At 38.9% G+C, this 15,814-nt stretch overlaps 1 protein-coding gene across 1 annotated transcript; it reads left to right on the top strand.

Moving 5' to 3' along the window:
- Positions 1 to 2,956: 2,956 nt before the first annotated feature.
- LOC145443378 (acid-sensing ion channel 4-A-like) lies at positions 2,957 to 15,079 on the top strand. The gene is made up of 8 exons (XM_080321350.1): positions 2,957 to 4,632; positions 9,299 to 9,466; positions 9,950 to 10,111; positions 10,392 to 10,513; positions 11,181 to 11,380; positions 11,760 to 11,964; positions 12,395 to 12,527; positions 12,607 to 15,079. The coding sequence occupies exons 1-8, from the start codon at positions 4,442 to 4,444 to the stop codon at positions 12,815 to 12,817; spliced, it is 1,392 nt and encodes a 463-aa protein (XP_080177476.1). The 5' UTR covers positions 2,957 to 4,441; the 3' UTR covers positions 12,818 to 15,079.
- The last annotated feature ends 735 nt before the right edge of the window (positions 15,080 to 15,814 follow it).

Here is a 15,814-nt window from a genome sequence, read left to right on the forward strand (position 1 = left end):
TGAACATAGTTATTCGAATCCTCGCATTATTGCTGACGATATTCCCCTGACGAGGGTCAGCCGAAAAGCTTCGGGAATAAAATGAATATTTTATTCAAATGTGTCATGAAGTTCTGTACTCCTAAGCGTCTCTTTGTGTACTTCCGGAAAAGGTACAGCGATCAGCAATTAAACATCATTAATACGCTGATAAAGACTCGCGGGCGTTTGAGAACTACGTTATCAACAATAGCCTTTTTGAAGGCTTGTATCGCTAAGAAGACGTTGCCTGCATTCTTGAGAGCAAGGATAGAAAAGTCTCGTGCCCGCCTCAATCCCAACATGGAGCGCGCGTTTTTATTTGATGAAATCGGGAAGAAAGAATCTATGGTATTGAAACTTCGTCGTGACTGCCGCACTCAGCAAAGACAGGTAGCGCGATTCTTATCATTCTTTGACCTAGTTCGATTTTGCCGATACCTCGCATCAATTGACGTGATCAAAGAGGATATTAATTTATGTAAAAACGAACGAAATTTGAACCGGCTAGTCATTGACCGCTTCGGAAGTGTCGCTTGTCCCGATGAGAAGAATATCATCAACTTATCGGACTACGCACTGTCCTCGACCGAAAAGTTTGCTCTATCGCATGGGTTAAATTTCTGTATTCCACCAATTAATGTCAAGAGTGAGGAGGTTTTCGCCGAATTTGAGATTCTATTAGCTCAATTGAAGCACCGTGAAGCAAAATCAATCGATGAAGTGCCAGCTTTCAAAGCAAGACTTACGGACTTGGCACATTCGTATTGTGGATGTCCAGTTGACAAAGCGGATTTCTTGATGACAAAGGAATGCTTCCGTGCCATTAAATCTCTGCGAAGCAACCCCGATATTCACATAACGAAACCAGATAAAGGTACCGGCGTGGTAATTTTAAACAAGAAAGATTACATTGCAAAGATGATGACTATTCTCGAGGATAAATCCAAATTCGTTGTACTTGGCCCGGTCTCGGAATACGACAATACTGCAAAGTCTGAAAGACGACTACAACGACGCCTTCGAATCTTGAAAACCGATGACGTAATATCCACTGAAGAATATGACTCCATCAGGCCTGTTGGCTCCCAAAGACCGCGTATGTATGGATTACCGAAGACGCATAAAGACGATGTGCCACTCAGACCGATACTCAGCATGACTGGGTCAATGCAACAGAAGTTGGCGAAGTGGTTGATCAACATACTGGAACCTGTTCGCGAACTTTACGGGTCGCATTGCGTACGCGATTCTTTTACCTTCGCTGATGAGATGCGTCGCTCACAGCTATCCGCGCGCGATAATTTCCTAGGCTCATTCGACATAAAGAGCCTTTTCACCAACGTACCACTAAATGAGACGTTGAATATTTGCGCTGATGCTCTATATAACGGTAAGCTAATACCCCCTCCTTTCTCGAGAGCTACCTTCATGGAATTGATGAGAAACGCTGTGTGTTCTGTTGAATTTAGTTTCAACAATATCATGTTCCGACAATCTGATGGTGTAGCAATGGGATCACCATTGGGTCCTATTCTAGCCAATATATTTGTAGGATTTCATGAAGATAAGATCTTCTCTTCTTCTATTAAACCGCCCTTATCATACCATCGCTATGTCGATGACACGTTCGTGATATTCGATAATGAATCTGACTGTGATACTTTCCTGGAAAATTTAAACAAACTACATCCAGCATTGCAATTCACGTCGGAAAAAGAAATTAACAATCGCCTGGCATTCCTTGACGTTCTTGTGGAGAAACGGGATGGAAAATTCCTTACCTCCGTTTATAGGAAGCCCACATTTTCGGGTCATTACCTTCGATGGAGCTCTTTCAGCCCAAAAAGTCGTAAAATCAATTTAATCGGCACCTTGGTTCACCGGGCGTTGATGATTTGTTCCGAGGTCAAATTGAATAATGAACTTGACTACATCCGTAAAATTTTCATTGACAACGGATACCCAGAGTATGTTATTAAGCGGACAATAAGTAAAAAGTTAAGTCATTGGAATGATACCAAACCAGAAGAAACCCCCGAAGTAATTTCTCGTGAAAATAGGGATGTGTACATTCATCTTCCTTGGATTGGCCCGGTTTCTTATCGATTTGAGACACAGATAACTTCAGCAGTCTACCGCTGTTATCCAGCGGTGAAAACCAATGTTGTTTTTACCACGATACCAATGTTTCCTGCAACCCGAAAGGACGTTCTCCCGGCTATAAAACAAAGCAACGTAATTTATGAATTCAAGTGCCACTGCGATTGTCGGTACGTAGGGAGAACTTCCAGACGGTTGCAGGACCGTATCAAAGAACACATTCCACCATCTGTCAAATCTTATATCTCAAATTCGCAGCTTAACAATCCGCTTGTTCTTGAACATAACCAGGCCATGGGTCAAAAATCTTCTATAGGCAAACATTTACTAGAAAATCATACGTGTGCTGCTAACTATCACGAGGACATGTTCTCTATATTGGCTAAGGGTCGCAATTTATTTCATTTGTCTGTTCTTGAGTCCACCATCATCACTATGAGCAAACCTAGTCTATGCCAACAGAAAGAATTTGTGTATCATTTGAAAATCGCGCATTAACTTGTTTTGCTTCGCTATCTCCATGCCAACGCTTCAGTTCTCTCGTTTTCCTAACTTTGTATATTTTCTGTGTGACGTCATAATTAGCGATATATATTGTTGCTGAACATAGTTATTCGAATCCTCGCATTATTGCTGACGATATTCCCCTGACGAGGGTCAGCCGAAAAGCTTCGGGAATAAAATGAATATTTTATTCAAATGTGTCTTTGGGAGTTACAATTGAAAATATTGGGCCTATGTGGCTGTTCGGTCAAAAAAGGTTCCCGACCACTGGTATAGAGTATGACTATAATCAGAGTATTGACCGCAGAAAATCCCTTAAGCATGACAGCCATTGTAACGTTTGAGCGTGGCTAACACCGCCTATGTCAGGGGTTTTCAACCTTTCAGCTATTCACGGCCGCATTTCGATTACATGTATGGCGTACGGCTACATTTCTATGGACATACGTAATGGACAATCTGGGCGCGTATAATCCATGTTAACTGTGCTATCAGGTAACTTATCGCAGACAGCTAATGTTGTATTCTGAGGCACAAGTGTTTTCTTGATAAATACGTTTTGCGCGAACGTTTTTAGTTGTAGAATCAGAACGCCACGGCAGGCTTTCCGTACGTACTGAAATCGCGAGTATCAATGTTATCCAAAGGAATTGAGAATCGTTATAATCCTCCTGAATCGCGCCAAGCGCGAAGAAAAACTTCAAGTTCAATTAAATTCTCTCAAAAATTAGGGAGTTGATTTGTACATTCAAATTGCACGTTGACGGCCGTTCGTTTATGCTTCTACGGACGCAAGCTGACCACCCCTGGCCTATGGGCTATGTGGATCGGATGGTGATGAATAGGCTATTCAAACCACTAACACTTAAGATAGGGAGTCGACCACCGATGATTCTCACCAAATATCCAGATCAAGGAGATATGAAAAGAAACACTATTTTTATACTAAATTCAATAGCCTTCACATTCACAATAAGCATGATCCAGAACATTTATGTGTAGTTGTGCGTAGGGACTCGAACTCAAATGCCTTGATTTTTAATAATTTTCTGTGGACCCCCAAAATTGTATATTCTCAATGCAGTCAAAAATCATTCTAGTTTCGTGCCTGTAAGTAATGTGGGTGAATCTGAAGCCATATATTTACAAACACAGAGCATGGCAAGTAATTGTGATTGCAAAGTCTCATTATAAGGTCCGCACCTAAACAGTGGCTCACACCTACTCGTTTCCCCCTACATTACATCACGCGATGGATTAGACATGGCATTTTATCATGTCCTAACAACGGAGGCTGTGGCGTAACGAAGCCACACCTTGATTCCTTAAGGTATTGAGAAACTTCAAAAGATAGCCATCGTTAAACCACCACATTATAATACCAATATTTTGAAAGGATCAAAAGCTCAACTTAGGTCACAAAGACTCAAATAAGATCAACTAGCCTCATAAATTATGCGATTCAATTTTCGACTCCATTCTCAAAGTTTAGTAGTGACATGATGCTTTATAGCACTCGACGTATTCATAATTAATGAAGAGTGACCTTGGTGTACCATATTGAATAATCATATGGTACTATTAGCATTTTTTTTTCAAAGGTCACAGTTTAGACAACACGTGTCCCGGATCAACGGTACAAAAAACTAGTAAGAAAAGCGCAGGTGACAAAATAATTGTTTCGTCAAGATGACTGCAAAAAAATCAGTTGAAGATCTAGACTTTTCAGAATATGCTGGACTTCACGGAAAAACGTCAACAGACAGAGCCTTGAAAATAGCGCAGACATAACAATACTTTGCTATCCGCACTCGATATGTTGGACAGAGAGGAGAAAGAGATAGGAAGCAAACCAAAACAAGCAGTTATGGTGCATGACAAGATTGACAAAGATATTGGGATCTATCGGGATCTATCTTTTGCCAAGGAAACTGAAAACTTTTTAGGCAATGTTGGCATCCAAGGAGTGCGATATATCTTTATGAAAAAGGGATCTTGGCTAAGAAAGTAAGTAAAGCCGAAGTTCCGATGTTTTCCACTGAAGTACAGAATGACCATTGGAAATATATTTTATATCTGTGCCAACTGTGTTTCAATATTGGAAAAATAAATTCTGAGCTCGACAGACTTTAAACAACGTAATAATATGCTCAGTTGTGGTACTTATGCCTAGTGCACACTGTAATCATTTCAAATCAAAGGATTACTAAATTTCGAAATTGAGTCAAAATAAGGCAAAAAACCTCATGAATAATAGAATAGCTACAGCTGTATTGTGAATACATTACACAATTTTGAACGGAAAATTTCTTAACTTTGATTTTGCACTTTATTTAGGCTAATTTTGGAGTGCTGATCCCAAAAATGCGCCCGGTTTTCTTCTATCACGTCCAGTTTTTGTTTCAACACATATGCCAAAAATATGCACATATTCACGATTTTGGCCACGTTGGTTTTCCGTACGTTATACAAATCCAAACTTTAATCGTATAAGTTATATAGCCAAGAGGTCAATTGAATGATTTAGGGCAAGGGTTCCCAACGGGGGCGACATCCCCCCCGTGCGCAATTTTGAGAAACAAGGGGGTGAAAATACCAAAGGGGCGAAAATGTCAGTGAGATATATTTAATTAGCACGGTCAAAAATGCACGTGAAGACGGCTTATTCTGCACATGACGCGAAGAAAAGGTCAGCACGACGGAATTATTTAGTCAATTTACCGGAGCCATCAGAGTTTGGTGAATAAATTTACCGTTTATATGTCGGCTTTTTCGGATCAGTGAATATTGGGAGGCGAAATTTGTGTCGAGCTTGATAAGGGGGCGATGAGTCGAAAAAGGTTTGGTGGGATCCACTGATTTAGGGAAAAGGTACAGGTATCGATCTATAGGCCGATGCTTTCACCCATTTTCGGTTAGAAGATGCTATCATCCAAGGATATTTTAGACACAGACTTGATACAAACGTCAAACTTGAAAATATACATTACATTTACTATCAGCTTTACGTCATATACCTAATTTAGCTGATCCTGCGCAACTTCAAACTCCTTTACGCTCAAAGAATTGGATCAAGATGAAGACATTAGGGATAGCGGGCCTAATGTTGACGATTTCGAAATTAACGATGATTATGAATGTAGAGTAGTCCATCAACACAAATTAAATCATCTGACATAGGCTTTGGGACTTGGAATTAAAATCTTCGGAATTTTTACCATCCTTACGAATTGAGAAAAAATACTTGGCAAGGAAGAGAAGGAATCTCACTTACGATGAAGAGAAACAGTTTTTTCATCGTAGGCCTTCTTTCGGTAGCTCTGTGTATTGCTATGACACTGGCATTGGCACGATACAGATATCGTGGGTTACTAAGGAGTTGGGAATTCCAACTTGAAACTCATGGGAATGGAAAATGTCCATTGACAGCTCAAAAAAGGATCCTAAAGTGTGGCATTCTCCAGAATGGTAACCTCTACGGCGCAGTAACAATTGCACGCTCAGTTAGCCTTAGCCTTCGTAAGAAATACAGAAACATTGAATTGTTGCAATACCACAACCTCGATTGAATCATATGTGCCAACTTTAAAACATTATGCTTTCTGTGTGGTCAGACACCAAGGATACACATGCATTACTGTTATATGTGTGTGTAGGACAGGAGAGGTGGTGAAAGTAGTAAAGAAAGCTACTCAAGTAGAAGTAGAAGTAGCGACGAAAAACTCTACTCAAGTACGAGTAGAAGTACTTCTTCCATATGCAACCTAAAACTATTGAAGTAGAAGTAGAATTGACTGACTTTAAAAGTACTCAAGTAAGTAAGTAGTTGTGAAAACGATCCTAATTCGTTCACATGGATTGTAAAAAGGTGCAAATTGAGCTATGCGGTAGGTGACGAGCTTGATTCATATTGATGCATACCAGCAGGTATCCAATTTTCGATAGCATAAGCAAAGCATTCTTCCACATCATGTGATGAAAATGACAGTATTGATATGGAAATGCGACGCTAATCCTCTGTTTTCTCGAACAGGACGTTTTAGAAAATAGTATGGTATGGTGCCATCCCCCATACTATAAGCCTTATAATATAAGGCCTGTAGTTTAGTCGAAGAGCAATACGGAGAAGTTGTATAGGATACGGTGTAATCACTTTGCGCGATTAGTAAACGTTAATAAAAAATATGGTGGACCGTAAAAATGCCATATTGTGTAGTTTTATTTCGAGAAATTAAAGGCATTACTACACTTGTTTTTATGCTTCAACATGTATGTTATCCAGAATAAAGAACTGATATTAATTAGAACTCAAAGTATACGATACTGGGAATTGAAAGTGAAATATAAATACTACTTCTAAAAGCAGAATATGTATTTCATGTTTTTAGTCCCGAAAGTTTCAAAGGTGGTATGCTGAAACAGATCTAAAACTTAAAAAAGTCAGAGTCCACTTTTCCAGATTAGGACACGCCATGGACATGCTAGATTACGATATGACAAGTAAATGCTAGATTGCGAAACATCAGTTTCCAACGTTATGATGAGCCATATATACTGTTATGAATTATTTCATATGGGTGAAGGGCGATAATGTGGTGTGAACGGAGCCACGCCAACCCTCTACCTAAATTCACCGATACTTTCGTGAAATCATACCGGTCACTCCGTATCCACTGCGCGCAAAGCGCGACGAAAATTCTGGGTTTTACTAAACTTATATGAAAATTAAATGTTGATACTCCGTAAAAACAGCCCCGAAATTCCTCAGGCTATCTTCCTGATTGGAAGATTGAACTACTTCTACTTGACAAACTGAAAATAGCGAAAAGTAAGTAAGTAGATCACAAAATATTACGAAGTAAAAGTAGAAGTAGCGAAAATCAGATCTACTTGTGTAAGTACCAGAAGTAGAGGAAAACTACTTGAGTACTTCGAAAAAGTAGAAGTCCTTCGTTACTGACCACCTCTGAGGACAGCAGACATCCAAAAAATCACTAGGTGATTAGGAATTGGCCTCCGAGATTTGACCTTGAATCTGTTGATTCTGTTGATGGCAATATTTTACAAGAGCCACTTGTTGAGAGAGAAATAATTATTTTCCATCGCATGCATAAGTTTGACCTAATGAAAATATTCCTTAAAGAATTTTCAACTGAAAGCAAGTGTTCCCCAAGTATCCATAACCTCGCTTTGGACTTTTCTGGCCTTTTATTACAAAAATTATGGCTGGTACATTTGTTGGTTCATAAATTCTGCAACTAATCACAGACAAGCGTTTCAGTGGGTCAATCTCAGATTTGGAAGTAATACTTGGTTATCATTTGCAAATGTTGTCATGAGATAGCTTAATTGGGAATACATGGACACAGAATTGTATCGAAATTGCCCATAAGCTATTAGAACTATTAGAAGTTTCATCGAGATCTTCTGCAACATATGCAAGCATCAAAATACAAAACATTACGGCAATGCCATCTCGCTAATTTCCTGGAAACATTGGCGTAGTCAGCGATGAGCAAGGCGAAAGTTTTCCCCAATATCTGGAGGTGAGGGGGAAAGATACAAGAGTAGATGGGATGTAAGCTGAGCTGACTATTGCTCGAGTATCAAGCCAGATAACCCGCTAAATTAGGAGTAATTGGCGTAAATCTGTACCCTGAGGCTGAAACAACCACTTTATTTGTTCTGAAGAAGCAATGTCAGTTCAAATCAACCAAATAGAGGAGTACAAATGTTTATTTGAGGACAATTGCGTGAATTTCGTTTACTTTCGGTGCTTGAAACGTTTTATGCAATAGACACAAAATATGTTTAAAGCGATACTTTTATGGGGTTATGAAAAGGAAAGGCCGTAGTTTATTTTTGTCCTTGATGTTTTTGTGGCATATACACCGACTCATGATACACATACGCACGATCTGTGCATATGCATACCATGAGTGCATGATGAGCATATGCCGCCGGACAAGGAAGGTGCAGATATAGCCTTTTATGGCTTTCTAAGTCCTGCGCCACCTCTCCATGCAATCTCAGTAATGCAAGAGCGCCAAGCAGGGAAGTCATACCTGTGTCACTAATGGGGTCTTTGGTCAGACCCGGCCGGGGATCCAAACCACGACCTGCCGATCAAGAATCTGGACGCTTCACCATTGCGCTATCTTGACGAAGACAGCAGAGCTCACATACGCAATAAGGTACATTTCATCGTCAGCATTGTCGTTGAGCTCCTCGTCATATTAGTGTGGTGAGTGCCTAACCCAAAAACTTGATGTGATAGAGAAAAAAACGAAGTCAATATTGAATTCAGTGCCCAAAAGTAAGTCAAAAACAATTGTCAGAAAGAAGTCAACAAAAATCGTGTTCCCCAGTGTTAACATAAATTCGTTGGGCTGTATTTTTCATCTGAACTAGTCACATACAATGTACAATGCGATAAGAGACAATGCGATGTCATGAACAGATAGGAGGATGTCGAGCGACACGCATCAGTAGCGATCCTTTACTCTAACATCCATCTCGGTCTAGAGTGCCCGATGTCACAGTTCTTTTCGATTTTTTTTCTGGGCTTTTTTTTCGCCGTAAGAACGGCGGGGGAAGAGGAGCCCAGATAAACCTCCGACGGGAATCGAACCGGGTCATCTCCCCCGCCCGTGTCATCATTGAATATTTTCAGATGCGTGTGGCTGATTGTGTTGCTCGCTGCAATATCCTACACCACTTTCATAAGTTACAAAAACATTGTGGATTACTTGAGCTATCCCATAACGACAACCCTGGAAAAACACTTTCAAGAGCAATTGGAATTCCCAGCAGTCACATTGTGCAACTATAACGTTTTCCAGTAAGTAAATTGCACTTCCAGACTACAGTCTTTATGTTAGCAAATACTTGTGTTTTGTGCAGATCACACACTTTAAGATACCTGAGTGCAGCATCATTTATTTTACGAACTTGATTTAGACTAAGGATCTACCATGCCAATGTAACAACATTAATCCTGAAAGAATATGATATAATCACATCAGACTGCAAATACCATTGGGGATGGATGGCGATCTGATGACAATGCCAGCTCTTCATTGTCTCACTCCCCTCGACCCCATCATTCAATATTCATTCAAGTCTGGTATTGTACAGTTGTACCTGTACATAGTACACCCACTTTGTAGAAATGAAATAAAAGCAATAGGGACTGATATATAATCAATGTTAAAAATAACTATTCCGCAATTATGGCGCAATGTTAGGAGGTTTCCAAAAAAAATTGTTGATGTGAGACGAAGCTAATTGCTTCCAAGCTATAAATGTATTTTGCAAATCTAAGGAGAAGCAAACTGACTCAAGAAGAAAGTACTACGCTTCAAAAGCTGTACTCTCCATACGCTGCCTGGGAAATCGAGGGAAATGATGATACTGATTATGATGAACTAGACATGGACTATATCTACGAAAAATCAGCCTTTGATTACATCGAACATATTGACATGTAAGATAGGTTAGAATTTCATATACCACATGATAATCAAATTTGACTTTTATTTCGAGTCATGCAACATACAATATAACTAGAAATGATGAACAGGCTAATAAGGTGGTGACACTTATTGATAAACAAGTACCAGAGTTTCTTGAACTGCCAATATCAATACTAATACTACCATGTTGGAACATATGACAATATGATACATATTATTTTACTATACTATTACATATTAAAAGTGCATGAGGAAATGAATAAACACTACACACAATTTCCTCCGATACAGCTGCGAATATCGCCGAAAAGAATGCAACATTTCGCATATCTACACAAAAATTCGTGACGTGGGATACTGCATGACATTCGACCCATCAAAAGATGACACAGCAAAACATCAGCAGACTCCAGGTAACACAAACCATGTCACACAGGATAGATGCAATTATATTAGAGATTACACGTACAAAATCTGAGAAATTTGATGACTTGATTATTTAATTTAGATCATGGGCTCCCAACCTGGCGTTTATGACAAGACCCCAGTCACCTGTGAGAAAATTGACTAATTAAATTCCAATCTTCAATTAATTTCATGTAGATGTAAGGAAACGTCTTGTCGGTATGATTACATTATGAAAATACATCCGTTGTTTCCAGCTAATGTGCATAAAAGATCACCACAAGCCTCACATTATATTTGTTTCAAATTTGTAACATCAAAATTGCATAAATGTAGGCCTGCCCATATTTTTCATTACTGTCTTTTATTAATGACTCTTGAATGTAAAATATTAGTTTTGAGAATATTCCATGAATTTGACAACAACATCAATTGTTACGTTTTCTGATAGGCGGTTCTATGCTTACAACAAGACTTGTACTTCCCAAAATGTGACGGATAACGGATGAGTAAACTTGATATTCACTTTGGAAGGAATCTGTTGCCGTAAAATGGTTGGGAACCACACTGATTTAGAAATAGATTCTTTCGTCAAGCAGTAAACATTGTGTTAGCAGTATAACAAATAACCTATGATTCAACCCAATGCTTGAGTAATTCGAAGTATGATTACAGGACGCCATGGAGGGTTATCAATAACAATTTCTGTGGATCCTTCGGACTGGTCTCATGGTCCTTTTATGAACATAGAAGGGTTCATTGTTATGATACATGACCCAAGTGATGAAGTGGTCATGCTGCAGAACAATGGATACAGTTTACCTCTCGGACACCAAATCAAGATTATAATATCGAAACGATTGCAAACATTGCAAGTATGGACAACTCTGAATTAAAGTATTAAATTTTCACCAAGAGCTAACAGTTGGAAATTTGCATGCCACAAGAAAAGATATGATCCAATGGTGCATAGCCACAGTGCAACAGTGTAAAATAACTCTCCGTAATGATATTAACATAGTATCGCATAGCATTTTGAACTATTTCTTACTTCTAACAAAATTATTGTTTCGTGAAGAGCCTAAAAGACACAAAACAGGACGGAATAGGTTAATAAGCAAACCAACTGAATTTACTCAAATGGATCAATCGGAGTGACACCCAATCTTGACTCGAGATCTTAGGCCTATTACCCGAAGGGCAACTTCTGCACATCACATATATACAGACATTAATGCAGTTTGAATATTTCAGAAACCACCCTACGGTCATTGCGGGGAACAGGCACTAGCACATTTTGGAAAATATACCCAAGCTGCGTGTGATTTAGAATGCCAACATGAACAGAGAATACAATTGTGTGGATGTAAAAGAGAATACATTAACGTGAATGAATCTGTGAGAACGTGCAATCAAATTGATATCAATGACTGTGAAGATAGAATTATATATGATCCAGGTAAGGTGACATAATACAAAAGTATGAAGTTTAATTCGAAGAGTTCAGAGACCCAGTCAGTATTGGTTAATGTGTGCGGGGGAAATGAGAGAGAGAGAAAAGAGAGAGAGAGAGAGAGAGAGAGAGAGAGACATAATAAGAAGCCGTTATGAAATTTTTCAAGACACATTATACTGAAGTAGTTGATATGACATATTTATTTAAATATGGTGTAAACTGTAAGGTATCCGTATTATTGTACATGAGTAGTGCAAGTGCATAATACGCATTTTAAATTAGGGTGCAGCAGCATTGATGATTACCCAATTCCAATATGCAGTCACATCGCGACGTACGTGTTTCATTATTGCGTTCAATGTTTTAGCAGAAATGACGGGGCAGTGCACCAGTAATCAAACAATACATAATATGTATTGATACCACATTGCAGAGATCACGGAAAATTATTGTGATTGTACACCAGACTGTTCTAAGACTACTTATGATGTCAAGACTACGATGGCTAGCATATCGGACGGGATGGAAAGCTACATGAGCGGAAAACTGGATGATCTAGCCACTGCGTACGTATAATTTAATAATTTTGAACAATACAGAGTTGGGTATCTGAAAATGTGATCCTGTATCTGGCTGTTTATTTAGAGAAAAAAGGCTTGAACTACAAGTGTACTACCATACGCTGTCATATGAAGCTGAAAAAGAGCAACCTGCATATTCATTTGAAAAGTTATTGTGCGACATCGGTGGAGCGGCGGGTCTATTTCTTGGAGCAAGTTTCTTGACAATAATTGAGTTGTTGGATTTTATATCCTACATTTCGTATATCATGTTTGCAAACAAATGCAAAAAATGAATGAAAATAATGTTTCAGTGAATAGGCCTATATGTCATTAGAATACGAAAATAATTCAATTGCATTATGATGCAGTTGGTTTTCAGCCAGCATCACTTGAAAATCTTTAGCAAATTGTAAACATTTTGATGTAGTTGTACGACAATGCTTTGTTACCTATAATAATTTGAAACCGCCTGCGTCAGACAACATTCGTAAAGCTGTGTTGCGTACCATTGTTGTTTACGTGTTCTATACGTAGGCCTAATACATGCCGAAAAATCGTAGCAAACTAATATTAAACATAAATTCATCTTGATGTGTGAGGCGCGGTTCTATACCAATTCCGATATAACCAGGACATTACCGAGAATGGACATTACCGAGAATGGACCTAATCGAGAATGGACACCACCGAGAATTGACACCACCGAGAATGGACACCACCGAGAAGGGACATTACCCAGGATGGACAATACCGAGAATGGACAATACCGAGATTGGACACCACTGACAACGGACAATACTGAGAATGGACATTACCGAGAATGGACACCACCGACAACGGACAAGACCGAGAATGGACACCGCCGAGAAGAGACATTACCGAGAATGGACACCATCGAGAATCTTTCTTTCCGAGGCGGACGTTGTCGACAAATTTATACCTGAGAATCGATATCGAATGTGGCAACACCGTGATGTACATACCCACGATCTGAACATATGCATAACATTAGGGTTACCATATTTTGGGAATCTGAGAAGAGGACACTTTTTCAAAATTTTCAGACTTACAATACTGGAGTAAAATCCGGAAAAATTTTAAATTTTTACCGATTTTGTGGTAGGTTGACTATGAAAAAGGTCATTTTTCCGGCTCAACTCCCGAAATACCGACATTTTATGAGATTGTCCGTTGGTTGACTAAAAAACAAAATCAGGCTCAAGTCCCGAAACAACCGCCTGACCGTTACTTGAGCGCTCATTTCGTATATCTCAGTCCAATTTCCATGTAGGCCTACATTTAAGCAAACATTTTATAAAAGAGGATGAATATCCCTTTTCGGTGATGTCCATTCTCTGTATTATCGATTCTCGGTGGTGTCCATTCTCGGTAATGTCTATTCTCGGTGAATTCCGTTACACTGGTCTACAAATTTCAGCTAAAAATTTGCACCAAAAATTTTAATGATTGATCCAGGTTGAATTTAGGTTGCTGAACCTGATTGTGTGCTCAGAATTCCTCTACCACGTCAAATGTTCTCGGCGTGTATTTTTCTCATTTTCATAAATTAAGCAAATTTCGGCTTTCGCTGGTGACATTACGTTGAGCGTACAGCAGCTTTAGATCAAAAATTGTTATTGAAAACATCTATAATGATGAAACCGGGGTTGTTATAGAAAAGAATAAGTGAGTTTTCGGTGAACTTGAATCCAGTGGTTCTCTTCTTCTTTCAACTAGGACCTCTTTTCGGCCCATAAATTATACGTGGACGCAACCATTATTAGTCGGTAGCAGTTATCACCTTTATATACCGCTATTCGTAAAGATTGTGATTAGTAGCTCCATACTTAATTTAGTTCCCCACGTTATCTTTATACATCTGTCCTGCTGATTTAATAGATCAATGCATGTTGTGACAGTACACTGCTCTTTCGTGAAACGTAAAAGTTTGCAAACAATAAACAATATATTGTTAGTATATTAAGTAGAAGATTATTGTTTAATCAGGCACATTACTCAAATAAGTGGCCCTTTTAGCTTGCTTTGAAACACTAAGACAAAGGATGTCTGCTTATCCATAGAAAAATTGCTTATCATGATAAATTGAAAGAGATTATCATCATTAATCTCTGCCTGTATTTATCATGCTAGCTTCTCTCCAGTTTCCATATACTGTGACATTTGACCGGAATCGAGAAAAGCTGTTTCAGAACTGTTTTTCTTTTGGTTTATTGTCATGACATAAAGAGTTCTTTTGCATTGTCAATTAGAAACAACCAAATGAACAGAGACGGCTTGGTAACAGCTCAACACGAAACCTGAAGTGCGTGTGCTTGGTACTTCACAATGCAAATTATATACATCGGTTCTAGGACAGTCGATCCGTCTCGACATAGGACATACTGTGGCCTACTCGTGTACTCCAAATAAGATGTTTTATATGCTTGAACCGAACCAGAGATGAGCATTGGTTAATTTCCAGTGATGTTTTTGAATTGTTCCGGGGCTGTGTGTCTCTGTTTTGCATGAATAAACGCCAGTTCTTTTTAAAAAGCTTATACAGTTTTCCAAGGTTTCTGATTTGCCCGAATATTCTTCCATGAACCAGAGTAGTTGATCGGCGTTGCGACTCAAGTAGAACAACTAAGGCCATAGATTTCTACTCAATTACAAGTAGAAATACTAATTTCTAAGACCCGTTAACAGTAGGGGAGATGTGGTACCGATGGATCAAAAATTGCAAAATGATCTCTGGCACTCAAATCTTCAGCCGACAATAGCAGATCTTTTGCTGTCTCAACACTTCGATACAAGATCTACCTATCGCGGACATTTACATGAATATCCGCCTTTTCAAAAAATATATATTAACGTTTAAAATTTGTTGCACGAACGTGTCATCGGTCCCCACCCGGTGGGTCCAAAGGCACACGACCATGGGACCTATGAGACATACGCTCAAAAACTCAAATTTGTTAACTTGTTTTGTTATGTACTATATGCTAAGCTACAGCAAGCCAATGAAGAATGTTTCGTCGCGACCTTCAAGAATAAAATAGATTATATCACCTCAAATGTTGGCATAAAATCATGTTTTAATTTACGCCCGAACTTACAAAATTATTGCTACATACATATTACCCGCAAATCGACATTTTGACTTTCAAATACCTCGTATTAGTGATAACACACCACAGGCGACTATGATATACAGCCTCTATATAAGTAGGCGTGTTTCTGTTGTTAAGTGATTAGTTGGTCCATCTATTTTGCTCGATTTGGCTACGGTA

This window comes from Botryllus schlosseri, chromosome 7, assembly GCF_051294905.1.
Source record: "Botryllus schlosseri isolate E-star chromosome 7, Bs_hap1, whole genome shotgun sequence".
In the NCBI taxonomy this organism is placed as follows: Eukaryota; Metazoa; Chordata; class Ascidiacea; order Stolidobranchia; family Styelidae; genus Botryllus; species Botryllus schlosseri.